General features: G+C 50.5%; 8 protein-coding genes across 9 annotated transcripts; 4 read left to right on the top strand and 4 right to left on the bottom strand.

The window, feature by feature from the left end:
* Window positions 1-2,379: 2,379 nt before the first annotated feature.
* Window positions 2,380-4,334, top strand: PV06_08767 (uncharacterized protein). Its single transcript, XM_016410141.1, has 2 exons — window positions 2,380-2,996; window positions 3,111-4,334. The coding sequence occupies exons 1-2, from the start codon at window positions 2,507-2,509 to the stop codon at window positions 3,728-3,730; spliced, it is 1,110 nt and encodes a 369-aa protein (XP_016259163.1). The 5' UTR covers window positions 2,380-2,506; the 3' UTR covers window positions 3,731-4,334.
* A 788-nt stretch (window positions 4,335-5,122) lies between these two features.
* PV06_08766 (uncharacterized protein) lies at window positions 5,123-5,374 on the top strand (the record flags this gene model as incomplete). The annotated part of the gene is made up of 1 exon (XM_016410140.1): window positions 5,123-5,374. One exon carries the CDS (start codon window positions 5,123-5,125, stop codon window positions 5,372-5,374), a length of 252 nt encoding a protein of 83 aa, XP_016259162.1.
* Window positions 5,375-5,936: 562 nt separating this feature from the next.
* On the top strand, window positions 5,937-8,731 carry PV06_08765. 2 transcript variants are annotated; one of them, XM_016410139.1, is made up of 6 exons: window positions 5,937-6,522; window positions 6,577-6,662; window positions 6,712-6,832; window positions 6,885-6,998; window positions 7,046-7,291; window positions 7,340-8,731. In XM_016410139.1, the coding sequence occupies exons 1-6, from the start codon at window positions 6,483-6,485 to the stop codon at window positions 8,419-8,421; spliced, it is 1,689 nt and encodes a 562-aa protein (XP_016259161.1). In that variant the 5' UTR covers window positions 5,937-6,482; the 3' UTR covers window positions 8,422-8,731. The 2 variants fall into 2 exon arrangements, with proteins under 2 accessions (XP_016259161.1, XP_016259160.1); XM_016410138.1 differs by having other exon boundaries at window positions 5,937-6,662.
* Window positions 8,416-10,575, bottom strand: PV06_08764 (uncharacterized protein). The gene is made up of 2 exons (XM_016410137.1): window positions 8,737-10,575; window positions 8,416-8,678 (listed from the first exon to the last, which is right to left on the bottom strand). The coding sequence occupies exon 1, from the start codon at window positions 10,331-10,333 to the stop codon at window positions 9,716-9,718; it is 618 nt and encodes a 205-aa protein (XP_016259159.1). The 5' UTR covers window positions 10,334-10,575; the 3' UTR covers window positions 8,416-8,678; window positions 8,737-9,715.
* Window positions 10,576-10,774: 199 nt separating this feature from the next.
* Window positions 10,775-13,242, top strand: PV06_08763 (uncharacterized protein). Its single transcript, XM_016410136.1, has 2 exons — window positions 10,775-11,265; window positions 11,427-13,242. Exons 1-2 carry the CDS (start codon window positions 11,009-11,011, stop codon window positions 13,132-13,134), a joined length of 1,965 nt encoding a protein of 654 aa, XP_016259158.1. The 5' UTR covers window positions 10,775-11,008; the 3' UTR covers window positions 13,135-13,242.
* Window positions 13,223-14,813, bottom strand: PV06_08762 (uncharacterized protein). Its single transcript, XM_016410135.1, has one exon. It carries the CDS (start codon window positions 14,654-14,656, stop codon window positions 13,268-13,270), a length of 1,389 nt encoding a protein of 462 aa, XP_016259157.1. The 5' UTR covers window positions 14,657-14,813; the 3' UTR covers window positions 13,223-13,267.
* A 231-nt stretch (window positions 14,814-15,044) lies between these two features.
* On the bottom strand, window positions 15,045-16,638 carry PV06_08761 (uncharacterized protein; the record flags this gene model as incomplete). Its single annotated transcript, XM_016410134.1, has 3 exons — window positions 15,045-15,294; window positions 15,359-16,115; window positions 16,195-16,638. 3 exons carry the CDS (start codon window positions 16,636-16,638, stop codon window positions 15,248-15,250), a joined length of 1,248 nt encoding a protein of 415 aa, XP_016259156.1. The 3' UTR covers window positions 15,045-15,247.
* A 664-nt stretch (window positions 16,639-17,302) lies between these two features.
* PV06_08760 (small nuclear ribonucleoprotein Sm D3) lies at window positions 17,303-17,816 on the bottom strand (the record flags this gene model as incomplete). The annotated part of the gene is made up of 3 exons (XM_016410133.1): window positions 17,303-17,535; window positions 17,635-17,695; window positions 17,760-17,816. 3 exons carry the CDS (start codon window positions 17,814-17,816, stop codon window positions 17,303-17,305), a joined length of 351 nt encoding a protein of 116 aa, XP_016259155.1.
* Window positions 17,817-17,846: the final 30 nt, after the last annotated feature.

Below are 17,846 nucleotides of genomic sequence, written 5' to 3'. Positions count from 1 at the left end.
GAACATTTGATCGAGATGGACAAAATGATTGGTGGCTTGTGAAGAAGGCAGTCAGGAACAGCATATTTTACATACGAGAAAGCGGGGAAGCAAACTTGTAAGGCAGCATCAAGGCAGTCTTGACTCCCGGCAAGCTACGAGTACAAGTTTCCAGAAATGACGCGGCTCCTCGTCAAAACCCGAATACGACGACATAGCGGGTACAGGGATTTACCTTATGTGCCATAACTGGGTGATTCTTTTAGCGTCAGGCCATTTGGTATCGTGGAGAATATTCAGGACGCACGGGGCGAGGCAGACACGCGGAGAATTCGATACTGTGCGAGTGGCTTGTATACCCCCCAAGATATACTGCATTCTCCACAGGATGATCATTACTTCCCGCCATACAAAGAATCATGGTTGGTAAGGAGAAGGGAGATATTAGCCAAGGGAGAATGTCCCAATCCTATCAACAATTGGTTGTGGATGCTGGAAAGCCCACAGAGGCACCACAAGGAGTTCAAAGTATGGACTTCGCTTGTGATGAGCATCCACGAGATTGTACGGAGCAGATGTCATTACTATTACATGATTGTAGGAGCTCGTGGAGGAAAAGCTCTTCAGTCAACTCCAGAGAGGAGAAAGCCTTGGGGAAATCTCTCAACCTCCCTGCCACATTGTCAACAGCGCTCGCCACCCCATCCAGTCTCTTGTCATGCTCAGACTGCATTGATTCCGGTGGTGGTGTCATGATCAGGGCCAGTGCCAGTTGGAGTAGCACCACCAGCGCCGCCAGTGCTTCCCAGACTCTTTTCCGAATAGAAATAAGTTGCTTGATCGATGAGGCTGGTGAAGCTTTTGCTTACGCAAAACGGTTGAAGGGAAGTTGGGTTAGGGCGAACTTACAACGCAATGAAAACATATGCTTCGAAAGTTTTTTTCAACCGGCATTTGTTAACGCCGATAGGAGACACGCTGCAGTGGCCAGAGCTGCCGTGGTAAACGTCGTAATACTGGGCAGAGAACATCAACGCTGTAAGCCATAGGTACGAGAAGAGGCACGCTAGAGGTGCTAGGTAGCCCTTGTACGAGTTGACAAAAGGGAGCAATAGTGCAGGCAGATACAACAAGGCGTCGATGGTGGCCTCGCGATGTAATTGTGTCAACATTGATATTTGCTGGGGATTTCACTGTCGGTCTGTTCGCTTCTATAATTTTTTGACAGGGCTTCCTAATTACAATAGTCACCCAGTAGATCAGTTGGGTGTTATGCGCGTAGTGCGAAACAAAATATGCCGAAACTAACATGACAACAATGGAAGAGATCCAGTGCAACCAATGGATTACGAGGGTGGATAGTCAAATGCGTACAATAGGGGTGGACCAGTATTTGTGGCCATAGTGGTTTGCTGCGGTCGACCTTCGTCTCCAATTAGCCATAACGACGCGTTTGTAATGCGCTCAAAACTGGAGGATCGTAACCGGGAGACTGATGACTTGAAGATTTGTGAACAATGCCTGACGAAGCGAGTCGTCTGAATGGCGATATACATAGCTGGACCATAGACTGATGGCATAGAGACGTCACAATTCTAGGAACGCTTGTGAATGCTGTAGAGAAGAGCTGCCGGGGAAAACTTCCCGTTCTGAGTCATGCCTGTATCGCGGTCCTCAGATGCTGGCAGACTTCTGCCCGATCCCATGGGAAGACTGAGACTCTGCGATACGATGAGCTACCCAATACCTCCGTGGTGGATCACAGTTGGGCTCGTAAAGGCGGCGGCTGTGGAACATGACCTGTACAGCAAAATCATCAACCTGGCCATTCAAATGCCAAAGAGTTGACAGCGACTTGTCTGCTTGAAAGGAACGAGATATCCGACAAGCCCAGGTGTCAAAGGCACGCAGTAACGGGCAACATCATCCGAAAAGGGTGATACCATGTTGGATAGTTCAGTTTCGTTCGAACGTGGATTCGGTTCATTGGTTCGATACCGACGAGCTGGGTGGCATTCTTAGAGACTGGTCAAGTCACAAGCTGGACGAGTGTCAAGCGTGAAGAGAAAAAGGTGGGATTCGAGAGCAGTGTAGTTTGTCCTTGAGACAATCTCGATGGCTTTTTCAGTGGACATCAACTGCACATGGGACTCCACGACAAAGTTTCTGTTGATCTGTTTCGGATGACAGCATAATATGTACACTTGATCATCAAACGTTTACATCGACCTTTCACAGGAAGATGAAGATGCTGGGTCTTTGTCTGTAGGATGGTGTTTCTCAACCAAGTGAATGGACGTCGTCGAACAAGGAGAGGACTCACGCTAAACCCTTTCAGGGTTACAGCCAAGCTGCGCAGGAATTCATTTCTTGGATAACTTTACATGCAACGCGCGTGTCCAGGCAGTTCATCTTCGCCATCACGTTGCTTGTATTAGTAGATCTTGGTTTCTTTTCCTCATTTCACCCTCATGGTCACTCCTTTCTCTTCGACCCCGACCTTTCTGTAACAACACACCAGTCCAAGATGACAGATAAACTCCCACCCAACCTGCTAGCTCTCTTCCAGCCGCGACCTCCTCTTCGCTACATTCCTCCTCAGGACACTGCTCCCGAAGAGCGAGCTGTGAAGACGTCACAGTTGTCTGGCATTGCAGCGTTCCTCCCTCAATTCCAAGACTACAAAGAGACAGACGAGTATCACCCCACAGAGTCATGGCTGCAACAACGCGATCGGAAACGATTGGAGAAACAGAAATGGCTGGAGCAGATGAAGAATGAGAACTTTCCAGATTACAAGCCAAGCGAAGACCCAAAGATCAAAGGTGATGCTGAGAAGACTCTGTTCGTAAGCCGCCTCAGTTACGACATCAAAGAATCAGACTTGGAACGTGAGTTTGGAAGGTTTGGTCCCATCGAACGGATACGAATCGTCAAGGATGAGACGAATCCCAAACCCAAAAAGCCGCATCGTGGTTATGCCTTTATCGTCTACGAACGTGAAAAGGATATGCGAGGTAATTCTCTCTGTGCAACTGCTGCCCTTCCCCAAACATCCCCTACCGTCGCAGTCGATCATTGCATGGTAAGACCGTATGAAACTGACATGATCGCCTTGTTGTGCTCTCTAGCCGCCTACAAAGAAACAGATGGTCTACGGATCAAAGATCGCAGAGTGGTTGTCGATGTGGAACGTGGCCGAATGGTACCTGGCTGGAGGCCTCGAAGATTTGGTGGTGGTTTAGGAGGAAGAGGGTACACAAAACAAGCACCTGCCAAACCTACCTTTGGAGCACCTCAAGGTGGCTATGGAGGAGGTTTCCGCGGTGGTTTTGGAGGTCGGGGTGGTTTCCGAGGGGGCTTCCGTGGCGATCGAGGTGGCTATGGTGGACGAGGTGGCATTGGCTACCAGGGTGGCGGTGGATTCGGTGGTCGACAAGGAGGTTATTCGAATGGACCTCCACCGCCAAATGCGCCCAGTGGTCCTGGTGGTCGCAGTGGTTATGGCGGAGGTTACGAAGATCGTCGCAATGGATACGGAGGTGATCGGGGCGGCTCAGGAGGCAATCACGAGCCCCTTGGTGGTCGCGACCGTGGGTACGACCGTGATCGTGAACGAGATCGACACCGAGATCGCGACCGCGACCGTGATCGATACGGTGGTGGAAGAAGAGATGACGACTACAGCTCGAGAAAGCGACACCATGACAACGACGGCCACGACGATCCGAGACAGAGACGGCGTTACTGAAGACCCTTACAACTACAAAGTGTCTGTTGCCACACTCACACTCCGGTTGGTTGGTGGGTATTTTATGCTGCTTGTATTCATACCATATTCCTCGGTCTACAAATTCGCTTCACGGCCATGGTAAGAAGCCATGAAACCCTCAGTGCCGCGTCTCACAGAGAGCCAGCTGCCAACGTTGTTGGAGATCGACCGAACGGTCAGTTTCACTCTGCACTGGTCGCCATTCAGGTGACCCGCCTCGTAAACTGCTTGTCCGCTGGACTGCTCGTTTCAAGATGCTGAAACAAAACATTTCTCCAGCCGCAATGTACTTGGAAATCATCTTACATAAAGAAAAGCCAACCCCGTTTGTTGGACGAGCTGGATGTTCCTGGCTCACGATGGCAGGAAATGTACCACCGTTTGCTGCGGCCTCGACTTGGACTGGTAAGAGCGCAAGTACTTCTGTAAAATAGTCTCTAATGGGTAGGACGAATCCTTGCATTTGGTATCTTGCTTTTAATATGTGCATTATCCTAGGTGTCACGTAGTGACCAAGATATGGCCAGAGGCTGTGCATGGCATTAGATAATTGATTTCTGATATTGATTCTATTGGACTTTGACAGTTGGTTGCTCCTAAATGTCACTGTATAGGATAGGAGCTTGACCGAGTATGGACTTCGAGTAATGACCATGGGATTTGGCGATTCTAGCCCAAGTATCCGTATTCCATACGAGAGAGAGCGGAACATACAGTACAGATGTGACATCAGCATCTTGGTTTCTATTTTTTCCCTTCCTCTATGGGTACTCCATCCATTAAGATTTTCCTGTTTTTTGTGTACCTAACTGTACCTCGTAGGAGGCAAAAGGGAGTGGTGACATGCCTGGTGGTTCCACGGCACGTTGCCATTAGAGGTCTTAGTTAAGCAAAAATTTTCACCACAATTGCCTGACTGTGAGTGGCTCAGGATCCACGACAATCCCTAAAAGCAGGTGCACACGTGCCTTGACACATTGATTCCGCTAAAGACAGTTATACACGCCTTGCACGTATGTGATACCACCTCATTGGCAGCGACCTCCATCCTTCTCAGACACTGGCGACACAATGCAACAAGGCGTGGTATGAGGCCCGTCCACTTCACCCAGGGGCCACGGCATGACTTGAGAAAAATTCAAGGTAGGCGTAGATATATAAACATGCCCCAGATCCCTCGAGGAAGGTCATGTACATCCCGCAGTGAAGAGAAAGAACCACAAGTATTCATACCACTCCATATCTATACTGCTTCAAACATCTCACCTGATCTCAAGTCGATCTCCCTTCCGTTGAACCAAACACACTCAACATCAATAGCCACCAGTAGCCATCACTCAGTCTACGCCGTCCGCCAACAACCAGTTCAAGATGCCTTCCACGTACCTCGGGTACTTCAACATTGTCGAGGCCCAGAAGAATAAGTCGGCAAAGCCATCATCTCGACGCGACTCCAATGAATCCGACGCCTCGGCTGAATCAAGCAAGGGCAGGTCTTTCTTCAAGCGAGCCCTCAACCAACTCCGACCAACACAGGAACCCTTGACGCCAGCAAGCATCTACTCGCCTAGCATCAAACAAGAGCCTCTGTTCGGTGGCCAGAAACAATCGACTAAGGCATGATAATTATCTGCCTCCTTGTCACGAATTTCTTTTCATTTTAGATATCAGAACGTTCCAACAACCAGGATCCGGCGCAAGGGAGGGACAATTGAGTTCATGACACAGAAACATGGCCAGGAAGGGGTTTTGCCACCGTTTTCGATGTTCTCGCACAGTACCTGAGACATGAGATACCCCAATGCGATAGGCAGCATATTCAGAAATACATAATGTTTGAATGATCGTACTTTCGTCGAGGATTCCGCATCTCGGGGTCAATGTTACAATAGTGTTTTGAGATGGTCAGCAAGGTGCAAGCTGTTAAAATTGAGGCACTTTGCGGTCATCTGCCACATTCCAAGTCTTCTGACATGGCTAGTAGGGGGGGTGGTGATGGGTGCTTCTCCTTAAGAGTGCGACGTGTTTTCGGTGGTGATGATTATCGCTGTCGGGCGCGGGAGGCGCCTGTGTTCGGCTGCTGGGCTTCGGTAAGCGAGGTTCACTAGGCGGTTGTGCCAATAAGGCGCCGTGTTTACAGGTATCGACAGCTGCTAGTCTAGGCCCTGCCGGGTCAGTTTTCGGGGTCAGTCCAAACAACATGTGCAGCCTAAACTGACGCCCTCGTCTTCACGCTACGATTTCCGTGGATACAGTAACGAGCGAAACTAGTGGTCACTCGTACCGCTTCTCAACCTGAAGCTTCTCGCATCACGTCGTCGTCGTCGACAAGCACCCGACATCACTTCATTACATCTCGGACCTTCCTCGACAACTCCCCATTTGGATCGTTGAGTGCAAGAACCCTGCCACCCACTTGCACCGCGACTGGACTCGCTCGGTGCCTGCTTACTCCAAATCTCTCGGGTTTGATCGTGCCTGCACTGCAGACCGCGAGGCCCACGGTTCCAACGCGGGCAGTCCAACATCTCGTCGAGCTTTCTTCAACTTCTTCACAAAGAGTCCCGAGCATAGCTTACATTGCATTTGTCGACGTCACATCAGATGAGCTGCTCACGATCCACACATTTCTTCCTGGCCACGACCATCGCCTGAGACTTCTTCCCCCTCGCGCCCTTGCTCAACGACTCCTCTCCCACGAAGTTGACCCTACGGGGCTCTCCGCCTCGAGATGGGAAACACAATGTCCTCTCTCTGTTCCTCCTGCCGGGGTCAGCATTCAAGAGCTTGTTTTCCCACACTTTTCGCTGATGGTGTTGTTGCAGGTCGGCCGAAAGATAACCTCTACGAGCCTGCCCTGGCGGATAGTGAGCGGGAAGCAGTGGCAGATCTTTTACAATACCTTGAGAATGTACGTTGAATGCCGACTGACACTGGGATGGCAATTCTAATGAATACAGCGAGGCGAGACCGACTTCTTTTCCGGCGAACCCTTACGAGCTCTGTGCACGCTGGTGTATTCCGAGAACGTCGACCTACAACGGAGTGCTAGTCTCACATTTGCCGAAATCACAGAACGAGGTATGGACAAATGAGAAGATCGGAGAAGGAGCATGATCTGACGAAAGTATAGATGTAAGAGAAGTCGACCGAGATGTCCTCGAACCAATACTGTTCCTGTTGCAAAATCCCGACATCGAAGTGCAAAGAGCGGCAAGTGCTGCATTAGGCAACCTCGCAGTAAACAGTACGTTGGCAGTATGAACAACAAGATTCGTCACTGACACAAAGCAGCGGAAAACAAAGTTGCCATCGTCCAGCTTGGAGGACTACCACCATTGATTCGTCAGATGATGTCGCCGAATGTGGAAGTGCAGTGCAATGCGGTTGGATGCATCACCAATCTTGCAACACATGAAGACAACAAGGCCAAGATTGCAAGGTCGGGAGCTCTAGGGCCGCTGACCAGGCTGGCAAAGTCGAAAGATATGCGTGTTCAAAGAAACGCTACCGGCGCATTGCTCAACATGACACATTCTGGTAAGAAAAGCTCTCTTTATAAGGTGGCCGTATCCTGATATCATACAGATGACAATCGACAGCAGCTCGTCAACGCCGGCGCTATTCCTGTTCTTGTACAACTTCTATCCTCCACCGATCAGGATGTTCAATACTACTGCACTACAGCTCTTAGCAATATTGCAGTCGACGCCTCAAACAGAAAGAAGTTGGCTCAAACTGAGTCTCGTCTTGTCCAATCTTTGGTACAATTAATGGACTCCGGTACTCCGAAAGTTCAATGTCAAGCTGCATTAGCTCTTCGAAATCTGGCCTCGGACGAGAAATACCAGCTGGAGATTGTCAGAGCCCGCGGCTTGCAGCCCCTTCTTCGCCTCCTCCAATCTTCCTACCTGCCCCTAATTCTCTCTGCTGTGGCTTGCATTAGGAACATATCTATCCACCCGTTGAACGAATCACCCATTATCGACGCTGGTTTCCTAAAACCCTTGGTCGACCTTCTCGGATCTACAGACAATGAAGAAATCCAGTGCCATGCCATTTCGACACTTCGCAACCTCGCAGCAAGCTCGGACCGGAACAAGCAACTGGTTTTAGAAGCCGGTGCGGTGCAGAAATGCAAGGAACTAGTGCTGCAAGTTCCGTTGAGTGTTCAATCTGAGATGACCGCAGCGATCGCTGTACTGGCTCTCAGTGATGAGCTCAAGCCGCATCTTCTGAATCTTGGAGTCTTCGACGTTCTAATTCCTCTCACCGATTCTGAAAGCATCGAAGTTCAAGGCAATAGTGCGGCCGCCCTGGGCAATTTGTCCTCCAAAGTCGGTGATTATTCAATTTTTGTCCGGGATTGGACCGAACCAAATGGCGGAATCCACGGTTATCTGAAGCGTTTCTTGGCCAGCGGTGATCCAACCTTTCAACACATTGCTATCTGGACATTGTTGCAACTTTTAGAATCCGAAGACAAGAAGCTGGTGAGTTTGGTGGCTAAATCCGAAGATATTATCCAAATGGTCAAGACTATTGCGGACAAGCATGTCGAATCCGATGACGAAGAGGGCGAGGATGGCGAGGGAGAAGTCATTGCACTTGCCCAGAGATCGCTCGAACTACTTGGGAAAGGCCCCAAGCAAACACTAGTAGAGGGTTAGAGGAGCCGGGCACAGATAAGATTGTTGCAGTCTTGCACGAGGAAGCTTATTGTTTTGCGTTCATTATATACCCCTGAACATGGAGGTTGAATATGCGAATAGGATGGTGGAGCGGCATAGCGAGGCGTTCTGGAGCTTCAATGTTTGACTGCACCGAATGCTGGTTACATGGGAAACACAGGAAGAGGGGTTGAGGATGAATATTTTATCAATGGAAACTTATGGGTTTGTGAAAGGGAGCAAACCGTGGCTAGGACCTTTTTTCTCTTAGCATGATTGCATTAATTATACAACTTTTCAAGTCAACAAACTCGCCTTTACTTTTGATGTTGAGACACTAGCAGAGAAGACTGTTTCCTCATAGTTGAATCTTTCTGACATGCCACTTTTGAAGCTAAGCAATGCCAGACCTGGAAAGAGGAGGTCTGAAGATCAAGAAAAACCAAGTGAATGGTTTTGATGACCCACGGACTCTGGGTTGATCTCCCTCCCGTGACGAACACAGCCTGACATTGGAAAGGTCGTGACCATGGATACTGGAGAGGGGTTTGCTTGATTGACTGATGTCATGTATGTATGTGTGATGGTGTGAGATGTAAAGGTACGGGCAGCTGACTGGGTAGGGGGAAGCTGCGAAGTGGCGTAGGACATGGAGATAGACGAGAGCATGGTTATGTTTGTGTGTGTAAGAGGCAGAGGTCGCTCGGTTTCGATGCACATTCTGCTCTGCGCTTATTCGACGAAAACTATCAACTATTCGAATTCTTTCCCGCAAGAGGTGACCAGGGTGGCCGAGCAGGTCGTCACCAGAAGGGCGGATGATCGATCGTACGGCGTCTCAGAATAGAAATTCCATATCCGGTCGAGAGCCCTCGTATTAGATTTTTTTCGAGGGGCAAGCTGCCCAATGCCTAGGACTTGGTGCCAGGGTGACCGAGCGTGTGTGAAAGAGGGGCTCGGTACTGCAGGGAGATTTGTTCATTGAACCTCGCCACTTACAAGGTATACCTAGGGCACAATTTGTGCTCTGCACGACGACGTTGCCTCGTAAATGGCTTTGAGTGGTTGGGTGCTGTGCTGATGACGGTACCTTTGCTGTTGTTGACACTTTGTGTGGCCTTTGGAAAGAATCCTGTTTACGTGGTCCAGGTACTAGCTTGTCCGAAAGACCTCCCAATCGGCCTGCTGCGCAGCCACGGCTGACGGGATAGACACGTAGTTGTCTCAATCCGAGGGTGAAAGAAAGGAATGGGGTCCAGTGCCTTTGGAGGACTCCGTTTGGGAATTCTCTGTTTCATGAAGGCTTCGCGACTTTTCGGCTCTCTCCTTGTCCCGTCACCGCGTCCTTCATTTCCCTCCAGCTGGCGGGGACCATGGCGTTACCGGCACCGCTCGTCGCGACGACGACGCCGAAATCGTTGCCGGCCGTGCTGACGTAGTAGTTTCGTTCGTCACCGAGGCTGATCACGGCAGCCCGTATGATGTCTCCGACCCTGTACATCTCGTTCATGACGATCTTGTCCTTTTCGTGCGTGCGGATGTCCTCGCGACGCAGCACCGCTTGGAACTGGATCTCGTCGTTGGTGGCCGTCGTGTAAGAGGTCACGTCTTCTGAGGATGGGTCGATGAGGAGGATGGAAGCAGAGACTTGTCGTTGTTGGACGCGTGTGACGCGGCAGAGGACGACCGAGCCGACTTTGGGAAGAGGTGTGGCGGCCGATATGTTTGAGGGTGTCGGGCCTGGACGGGGCACTGAGATGGTTGGTTTGTCGTTCTTGGTCGCAGCGGGGATGGTGAAGGTTCGCCCGATGATCGAAGCGAGGATGTTTGTCTCGTAGACGTGTGTCCCTGGACCGGGCAGGTGGGTGGCCGTGCTACCCACTACTTGACCCGGAACGACGAAGGTGGCCATTGCGTGCGTGTGGGAGGTCGAAGTCGAAGCAGGATGATGGAAGCAAAGCTTGGTGTGAAGGTGGGATGCGCGGTCGAAGACAACCGAGACGCCAAAGATGTTTAGATTTCTCGAGTGGGATTCGTTGACCTACCGATTGTGTACTGTATTGTGTTTAGGCCGGGAATGGTTCAATCTAAACGACAATCATGTTCTCTCATAAGATTCTGTTCGGTGGTACTCGTCCTCGTAGTGCGAATTGGTGTTCAAGATGCGAATCTCAGAAATGTTTTTGTGTCGGGTAAAATTCGGTCCGGGGAGCCTTGATTAGTCATTACAGGTACTTGTTGCGATTGGCCTGCAGGGCGGGAACTAATGTTACTCAGCAATGCGCTACTGTAATGCATCTTTATCGTTTCCCTTTCTGTCCTTCCGAATACCGAAAGTGTGTACGGAGTATTAGTAGATTGTGGATGGCATTTGATATGGCGACGCCCATGTCTCTGGCACATTCATGGCAGAGAACATCTGCCAAATTCCTCATTCCGAGAGACCGATGTTTCGACCCTCGGGACTTTGCTAACATCAGCAAGCGCTAACAGAGTCTGCTCCTTCAGATTTACTGATTAATAATCCTCCTCGTTCTTCTCTAGATACTCGCCCGCAAATACTCATCATCCCACTGAAAAATCGCCGATGGAGAACGAGCCCAGCGCTCAAAGTCAGGGGTACAAGACTATGCGTGAACGGCAGAAGAAAAGCCCAACCTTTCTATGGGTGAACAAGGACGAGGCTTCGCTTTCGTTATCATCGAGCGACCGCCGGGAAACACAACGTATATTCTCCTTCGTTCAACGTCAAAGATCCGATGCGAAAAGCGAAGTTTTGAAAGGGAGCCGTGTATCGCGGCACGATCCTACATTAATTCGCCGTCCTCGACCCTTGCACATTAGGTAAGCCACCTCTTTGGCGTTCATGCATTGTATACTTTCCTTGAGCAGAAGATGTTGGCATGGTGAGAGTCAACAGGCCAAACTCGCGGGGAAATACGTCTCTGTGCGATTCAACGTCGCGGGCTACATGGGCTTGTGGAGACTGATCGTTTTGACCACAGGCCCTCTCGCCATCCGACCAACACATCGACTGCAAATAGATCTCCCTCACAGCCTGAGGTTGACGATGGGGTCAAAACCCCAGTCCAGGAGTCCTCGCGCGAACACCCTCAGACATCTAAGCGGGTCAATGATTTCATCAGACGACATCGGTACAGGATCGAAGTTGTGTCGAAGCACAACTGGCTTCCAGGGTCCGGAGTCGATCCTTTTTCTGCCACGCCTTTTCCAATAACACGCCATGTCGAAGCCCTGATCAAATATTACTGGATTTTTGCCATGACTGGCGCCCACAACGACAAAACCGAAATTCTCCCTCCTCGCCTCCAGCCTGTCAACCGATATACAACCGTCCGAGACAATGCACTCCAAGGTGCTATGCAGTCGAGGATTAGATTCGTTAGCATCATGGTGATCATGGCTGCGAGGATGGTGCACATCTCAAGGATACCGACGATTGGGTCTCCTCCGCCAGAGTACTACTTGCAAATGACGTTACACGAAGTCCGGGGTAGAATGATGGAATGTCAAGATCAAGGCATCTCAGACGATGCAAGCCTTCTCCGTGCTGTACAGTGCCTTGCACTGGCAGAGTACATCTGTCAACGCTACGACGCTGCCAACGTGCACCTACAAGCGGCCAAGAAGCTTCTGCCGATGAAACCTTCCGGACACCCGTCTGATGCTTTTACACGAGAGGGAATCGTGAACATTGACAATTTGGTATGCATTGAAACAGGAAGGTTGCCGATTTTTCCTGTTCTGTACGATCCTGGTCCACTGGATGAAGCCAGAATGACCGCCATCAGAGAGGACGTCATGAATCATTCACGATACAGAGTGGGAGCTAATATACCGTTCCCTTTCGGTAGCGATATCCCAGATGCGACGAGACCGAGCAGTGCTTTCGTCTCTCACGAGGTGGATATTCTAGTGGACGCACCTATGATCCTTGACTGGGATTTGGGGTCGGGATTCGAACGAGCTCTGGCTGCAGGCGCAATCCCACCGTTAATGACCCCGATTGTTCGAGACCTCCTTGATGTACTTACTGTGGCGAAATATGTCTGGCGCACACCTGACGCCAGAAAAGAGGATGCAGACTGGATGTGCAAACGTGCACGAGCATTCGTTCATCATTTGCTTCTTCTACCTGCCAACCCAGATTTTGTCGAGAACACCATCAAATCGAGGAAGGCGGAGGCGCTCAGGATTGCAGTCCTACTTATGCTCATCCGCTGTACAAATCGGGTATCTTTTCGGTCCGCAACGCCAAACATGCGTCTCCTCCAGTGCGCATTGTACGGCATTGACATGAATTGGTCCAATGACGTTTTTCGCCTTGACCAGACGAACCTGCCGAAAGACAGCAAGGACTCGTCTCCCTCGCCTTCAGTCTCGCCAGCGTCATGCAGCAGCAGGACGTCAAGTCCTCTCCTCGGCCCCTTTGGGCCAGCTCTGCGTAGTGTCCAGACGAGACAGTACGACGAGAATGAACTTCTCCTGTGGATTCTCTTGACGGGGCACTTCACTGCACAGGGAGAGCCCGAGGAGGCGTGGTTCCTCGAGCGAGCCTCGTACGTTGCTCAACACCACCTTCGCATTGATACTTACGACGGACTGCACGAGTTCATGGGCCGGTACTTTTATTCAAAGACACAACAGAAACATAGTCTCGATGTTGTGGCGTTACACCTGTCGTTGTTATGACAGTACATGTTGGGACGACCTTTTGGTTATTTGCTAGTTGTCAGGAGACGCCGGGCAACATTTGTGACGAGAGATGAATGTAATGGTGATTGATACCCAGTAATCCAATAATTTAACAACCTTATCTACCACCTCACGTACTCGAACCCAGTTCTCGCATGATCTTATTGATTTCTCGTTTTGCGAATCTTCCCCTCTCCGCCGGTGGCAATTCGGACCCAGCATCGCGAATAGCAACGACACGATCCATCAAGCCTTGAAGTTGTTCGACTTGAATGTTTTCATCATCATCGTCATCGTCATCATCTCCAGCGCTTGTGTTGCTCTGACCACCACTATTGTTCTTCTCTTGGGGACGATGATCGTCTTCTTCTGCATCACCATCTTTTCCTTCGTCTTCATCATCATCGTCGTCGTCGTCATCATCAAGAGCAATCTTCAACTCCATCATCTCACGCTGTAGTTCATAGTCAAGCCCGGACCTCCTAGCGTTTCGCAAGACGCTGGCCATGGAGACGCCACCTTTTGTTTTGTCACCGTCGAGGTTACCAAAATCGTCAAACTCGTCGTCTCCGTCAATGTCGAATCCGTCGTCGTCGTCGTCGTGGTTGTAGAAAGGTGAAGCAGACCAGTCGACTCCCTCTAGGACCTCGATGGCCCTATGGATCCCTGTCCTTTCCCCGTACTCGTTCCGTTCGGAACTGGAACCGGCACCGCCCTCATTCTCGGTCGAGGAAGGCACTTGGCCGTTCCACGAAACAAAGTCCCAACCTAGGATACCCTTTTCGGACAGACACACTTCTTCAAGGTGGTCGCAGGTCTCGGCGAGCTTCGAGGGACTCGCCGTGTCCGAACTCGAAGGTTGAACCACCACGACGGAAGCGAGTTCGCCGTGGTAGCTTTCGTCTTCAATCGCCTCACGGACCGAGTGAATGGATTCGATGAGTTGGATATGTGACTGTGGGACCAGGGGCGAGGAAGTCGACGGCGACGGCGCGGGTAGGATGAGAATGATACCGCCTATCACGGCTCTGACTTCGGAAGCGGCAGGTGACAACATTTGTTTCGTCCATTCTTGAAGTGTTGTCGTTGCGGTGGTGGTGGTGGTGGCGGCGGCGGCGGCAGAATCGGCTCCGAGGTCAAAATCAGCAGCAGGAGGTTTGTCGCTGGACGACCCTTTTTCTGATTCACTCTTCGTTCCATTCGAAGGGACGACTGGAGTATCACGAGTCTCTGACGACAAAACCTGACTTTGGGAAGTATCTCGTGAGGAGTTCGTATCTACAGGCAATTCATCGCACCATATATTGATGTCCGTACTGTAGTATTTCGTCCTCAGGCTGAGTGGAGGGTGAGTGGTGTAGCCTGAAAATGAAGTCACCTCGTCCGAGGGTTTCACGCCCGTGATTGCGTGCAAAAGACTCGAAAATGGAGGCCTCGATGTCGGATCCGACGCCGGTGCTAAGATCAACAACCGGAGAGAACTTTGGTTGACTCCTTCTTCTTCCGCGTTATTGTCCATGGTCACCTCCGGAGGGGGTGATATGTGGTTCAGAAAACACGCTATGTCGTAGACACAAAGCTGGGTTCTTTGAGACTTGAAGTCTTCTATTGAGTTGCAGAGACTGATTCTTCGATCATAGCCTTTTATTGGATTAAGATCATCGCTAACATAAAATTCGTGTGGAATAGATACAATTACAGTTGGAAGAAGTCAGGGCGCTGGAATCGTAGCCTTGCCACAATCCGCATCACGTGACGAGGCTGGATTTTCAGATAGTACTTGGTAACTATGACCTTTTGCACTTCAATAAGTACAGAAGTTCAGTCTCATAGCTTACAAAGGCAAAGTCATATGACAAGTGGTCTATAACCGATATCGGTCTATACACAGAAAAGACCAAGGAATTCGCTTTGTCGTCCTTCGCCAAATTCTACAACATTCCTGTTCATATCCATGTACCTGCATGCCATAGCTGTAGAAGTAAAACACCTTACATCACCGCTCAAAGACTTTCCCAAGGCTTTCAATTCTAAGACTGATGTCGCTCTGAAAACGAAAAATGCAAAATCATCATCACCAGGGTGCCAAGGTAGCACCAGAAGACCAGCCTTAGATGTTGCCCAGCTGGGTGATAACAGCAAGAAGGGCAAGAAGTACTGTATGTATTCAAAATTAGCCGGGGTTATTGACACGTAGCAGGAAGAAGGAGGGAGAACTCACACGCTGATGTGGTGACAATGTAACTGGCAATGACCCAAGCCGCCTCCGCAACGGCCACGTCATCGACGTCGCCATGATCCGAGTACATGTACCAGAACCCGATGGCCAGACTCAGCAGGACCGGGATGATGCCCCAGATGACGACCTTGAAGACGGACCATTGCAGTTTCAACTCCAGGGCCAACCTGCCCATCTCTGGGTTCTTCGATCCGTTGTTGAAATGTTGGTGGATCCACATCAGCCAACGGCCCTCGTAGTCGAGATTGTTCCCGTTGTAACTTCGCCACAACTCTGCCAGTGCCCTTTCAGTTTCCTTGTCCAGTTCCACCTCTCTGTGGTAACCCTTGATCGGGTCGCACTCGTAGATGCCAAACCCCGAAACTTCCTTCAGCGACAGCATTCTCCGAAAGGGATTCCTCAGCTGTCTCTGCGCCTTGCGGATCTGTTGGAATAACCCCTGAATTTCGACGACGCGGCGGATCTTCTCCCTCGGAATACTTTCTTCGCTCATGAAACCGACCACCACATAGTAGTAGTCGTGTAGCCATGGGTGTGCAAACCTGTGGATGCCCTTCGATCTTCCGGATTCGCCGCCGGGGAGCTTTTGCTGTTCAACGTCGGTGGCGGTGGTGCTGTTCTCTTGACTTGGAGTCCACTCGGTCGCCTCGGTCGGTTCGTTTCGTGCGTACTGCTGCAGTTTCTCTTGCACCTTAGGCAGATGGTCACGGACCCAATGTGTCTCCTTCCCGTGCCATCCCTAACGATTTTTGGATACCGTGTGTCAGTAGCGTCTGCGCAACCCTGTGGCTGTCTTGGATTTTGTTTTCGACACTTACCAAGCCAACGTTCACCCTTGCCGCATCGACCCCACTCTCGGTGGTCTTGAAAGTGATGGCTCTCGTCACAGTGACACCAAAGAGCTGAAAGGTCTTTGTCGACGTGTAAGATTTGCGCGTCGATCTTACACAGTGGGAGATGTCCTTCTGTTCGCTATTACTCCAGGAGAGCCAGGAGAATGCGGCGTGGCTGAAGCCGTCGCTTTTGATCTTGGGAGGTCGAACAACCACCGGGGGTGGCTCGAGGTGGATGGGCCCTGAGCTGCGATGGGTGAAATCGCTACCGAAGATCTCGTTTTGGATGTCGGCTGTTTGACGGTCTCGAAGTACAGATTCATTCCGAGAAGGAAACCGAGTTGTGCCAGTTGAAAAGCCCGTAGAGACTCCACTTGGCTCATTCCTACCCGAGGTTTCGACGCTATGGATGGGAGCGATGTTGTCCATCTCGGCTGGCCTGTCAACGCTGTTCCTTCAGGGAGACATGAATGTAGGAACGCTTTGGTGTTTACGGAGAATCAACACGTTTGTACAACAAGCCCGCCGTCGGTACGTGTAAGTCTGTCCGGTTGTCACTTGCTCATTATGGGCCAAACGGTGGGAAATGTAAGCAAACCCAAGAACTCGAGGATCGATATATTACATTCATACATACAGAATTTCTCTGGCATGAAATAGACAAATGTCGTAGACGCCAGGAATGTATTGTTTGGCCCCTGTGGGAGGCCTGACCAATCTGGCGTGAACTCGCCGACACGATTTATATTGGGTCTTGGCAAGGCTGACACAGAGCCTTGCAAAGGCGTAATCAGGATAACAACAATCGCAATCAAACTTGGAATCTAGTGACACTGTGATGGTCCTGCTCCAATGGTCCTTAGCCCGTGCCTTTATGAAGCTGGTGTCGTTCCCACGCACACATCAATCTCATTCTCTCGTGGCGAGTCCTCAGTCTGGCCCTCAAACTCCATCGACAGGTAATACGCAAAACTCGATTTAAGCCCATAGCAGAATTCGCGACTTTGCGGTGCATCAGCTGTCGCATGAGAAGAGTATCCCCTATTTTTCCATTTCCTTTTCCATGTCATGAACGTCTTTCAGTGTCTTCCTCTCAACCTCGTCTGCCAGCCCGTGCTCTGTTCACCGTAGCCCTACCTCGAGCCAAACCAACACCGCGACCTCTTGTGCCTCGTGATCGGAACATCGGAGCGTTTCGCAACATGTCGGGAACGATGAAAAAGCGCACATGACTGCCTCGAATGTAGACTTGGTCGAGATGTGATACTCGGCCGTCGCGAGCTGTGGCTGTGATGTCTTTGAGTTGAACGTTCATGTTGTCCTCGGCTGTGGAATTAGCGCATGTCAGCAACATTCTCGAAGCAAGATATGCGACAGATCTGATCTTGCTATCGCTGAGAATGGAATGCAGAATTCTTCTCATACCTTCAATGAGTTTTCCACGGTAGACTTGGCCAGAAGTGAGTTCTAGAGTCACAACATGTCCCTATTCGTATACGCATGATTAGTCCCTATTGCCTGCTAATCGACTTGGCGCAAAGAGAGCTCACCTGTGCCTCATTAAGCAATTTGATGGGGATACCGATTGTAGACTGTAATTTTCCCATTGTCGGCTTGTGTCTGAGAGTGCGCTGTTA

The sequence above is a fragment of the Exophiala oligosperma genome, assembly GCF_000835515.1.
Source record: "Exophiala oligosperma strain CBS 72588 unplaced genomic scaffold supercont1.9, whole genome shotgun sequence".
In the NCBI taxonomy this organism is placed as follows: Eukaryota; Fungi; Ascomycota; class Eurotiomycetes; order Chaetothyriales; family Herpotrichiellaceae; genus Exophiala; species Exophiala oligosperma.
The sequence above is the reverse complement of the archived record's forward strand: the minus strand, read 5'-3'. Positions and strand labels throughout refer to the sequence as shown.

Coding starts and splice junctions, on each gene's coding strand:
- PV06_08765 (XM_016410138.1), top strand. CDS start 6,483: ATGGGAAACACAATGTCCTCTCTCTGTTCCTCCTGCCGGGGTCAGCAT. Junction 6,663..6,711: donor TTTTACAATACCTTGAGAAT/GTACGTTGAATG, acceptor TAATGAATACAG/CGAGGCGAGACCGACTTCTT. Junction 6,833..6,884: donor TGCCGAAATCACAGAACGAG/GTATGGACAAAT, acceptor ACGAAAGTATAG/ATGTAAGAGAAGTCGACCGA.
- PV06_08764 (XM_016410137.1), bottom strand. CDS start 10,333: ATGGCCACCTTCGTCGTTCCGGGTCAAGTAGTGGGTAGCACGGCCACC.
- PV06_08762 (XM_016410135.1), bottom strand. CDS start 14,656: ATGGACAATAACGCGGAAGAAGAAGGAGTCAACCAAAGTTCTCTCCGG.
- PV06_08763 (XM_016410136.1), top strand. CDS start 11,009: ATGGAGAACGAGCCCAGCGCTCAAAGTCAGGGGTACAAGACTATGCGT. Junction 11,266..11,426: donor CCTCGACCCTTGCACATTAG/GTAAGCCACCTC, acceptor TTTTGACCACAG/GCCCTCTCGCCATCCGACCA.
- PV06_08767 (XM_016410141.1), top strand. CDS start 2,507: ATGACAGATAAACTCCCACCCAACCTGCTAGCTCTCTTCCAGCCGCGA. Junction 2,997..3,110: donor ACGTGAAAAGGATATGCGAG/GTAATTCTCTCT, acceptor TGTGCTCTCTAG/CCGCCTACAAAGAAACAGAT.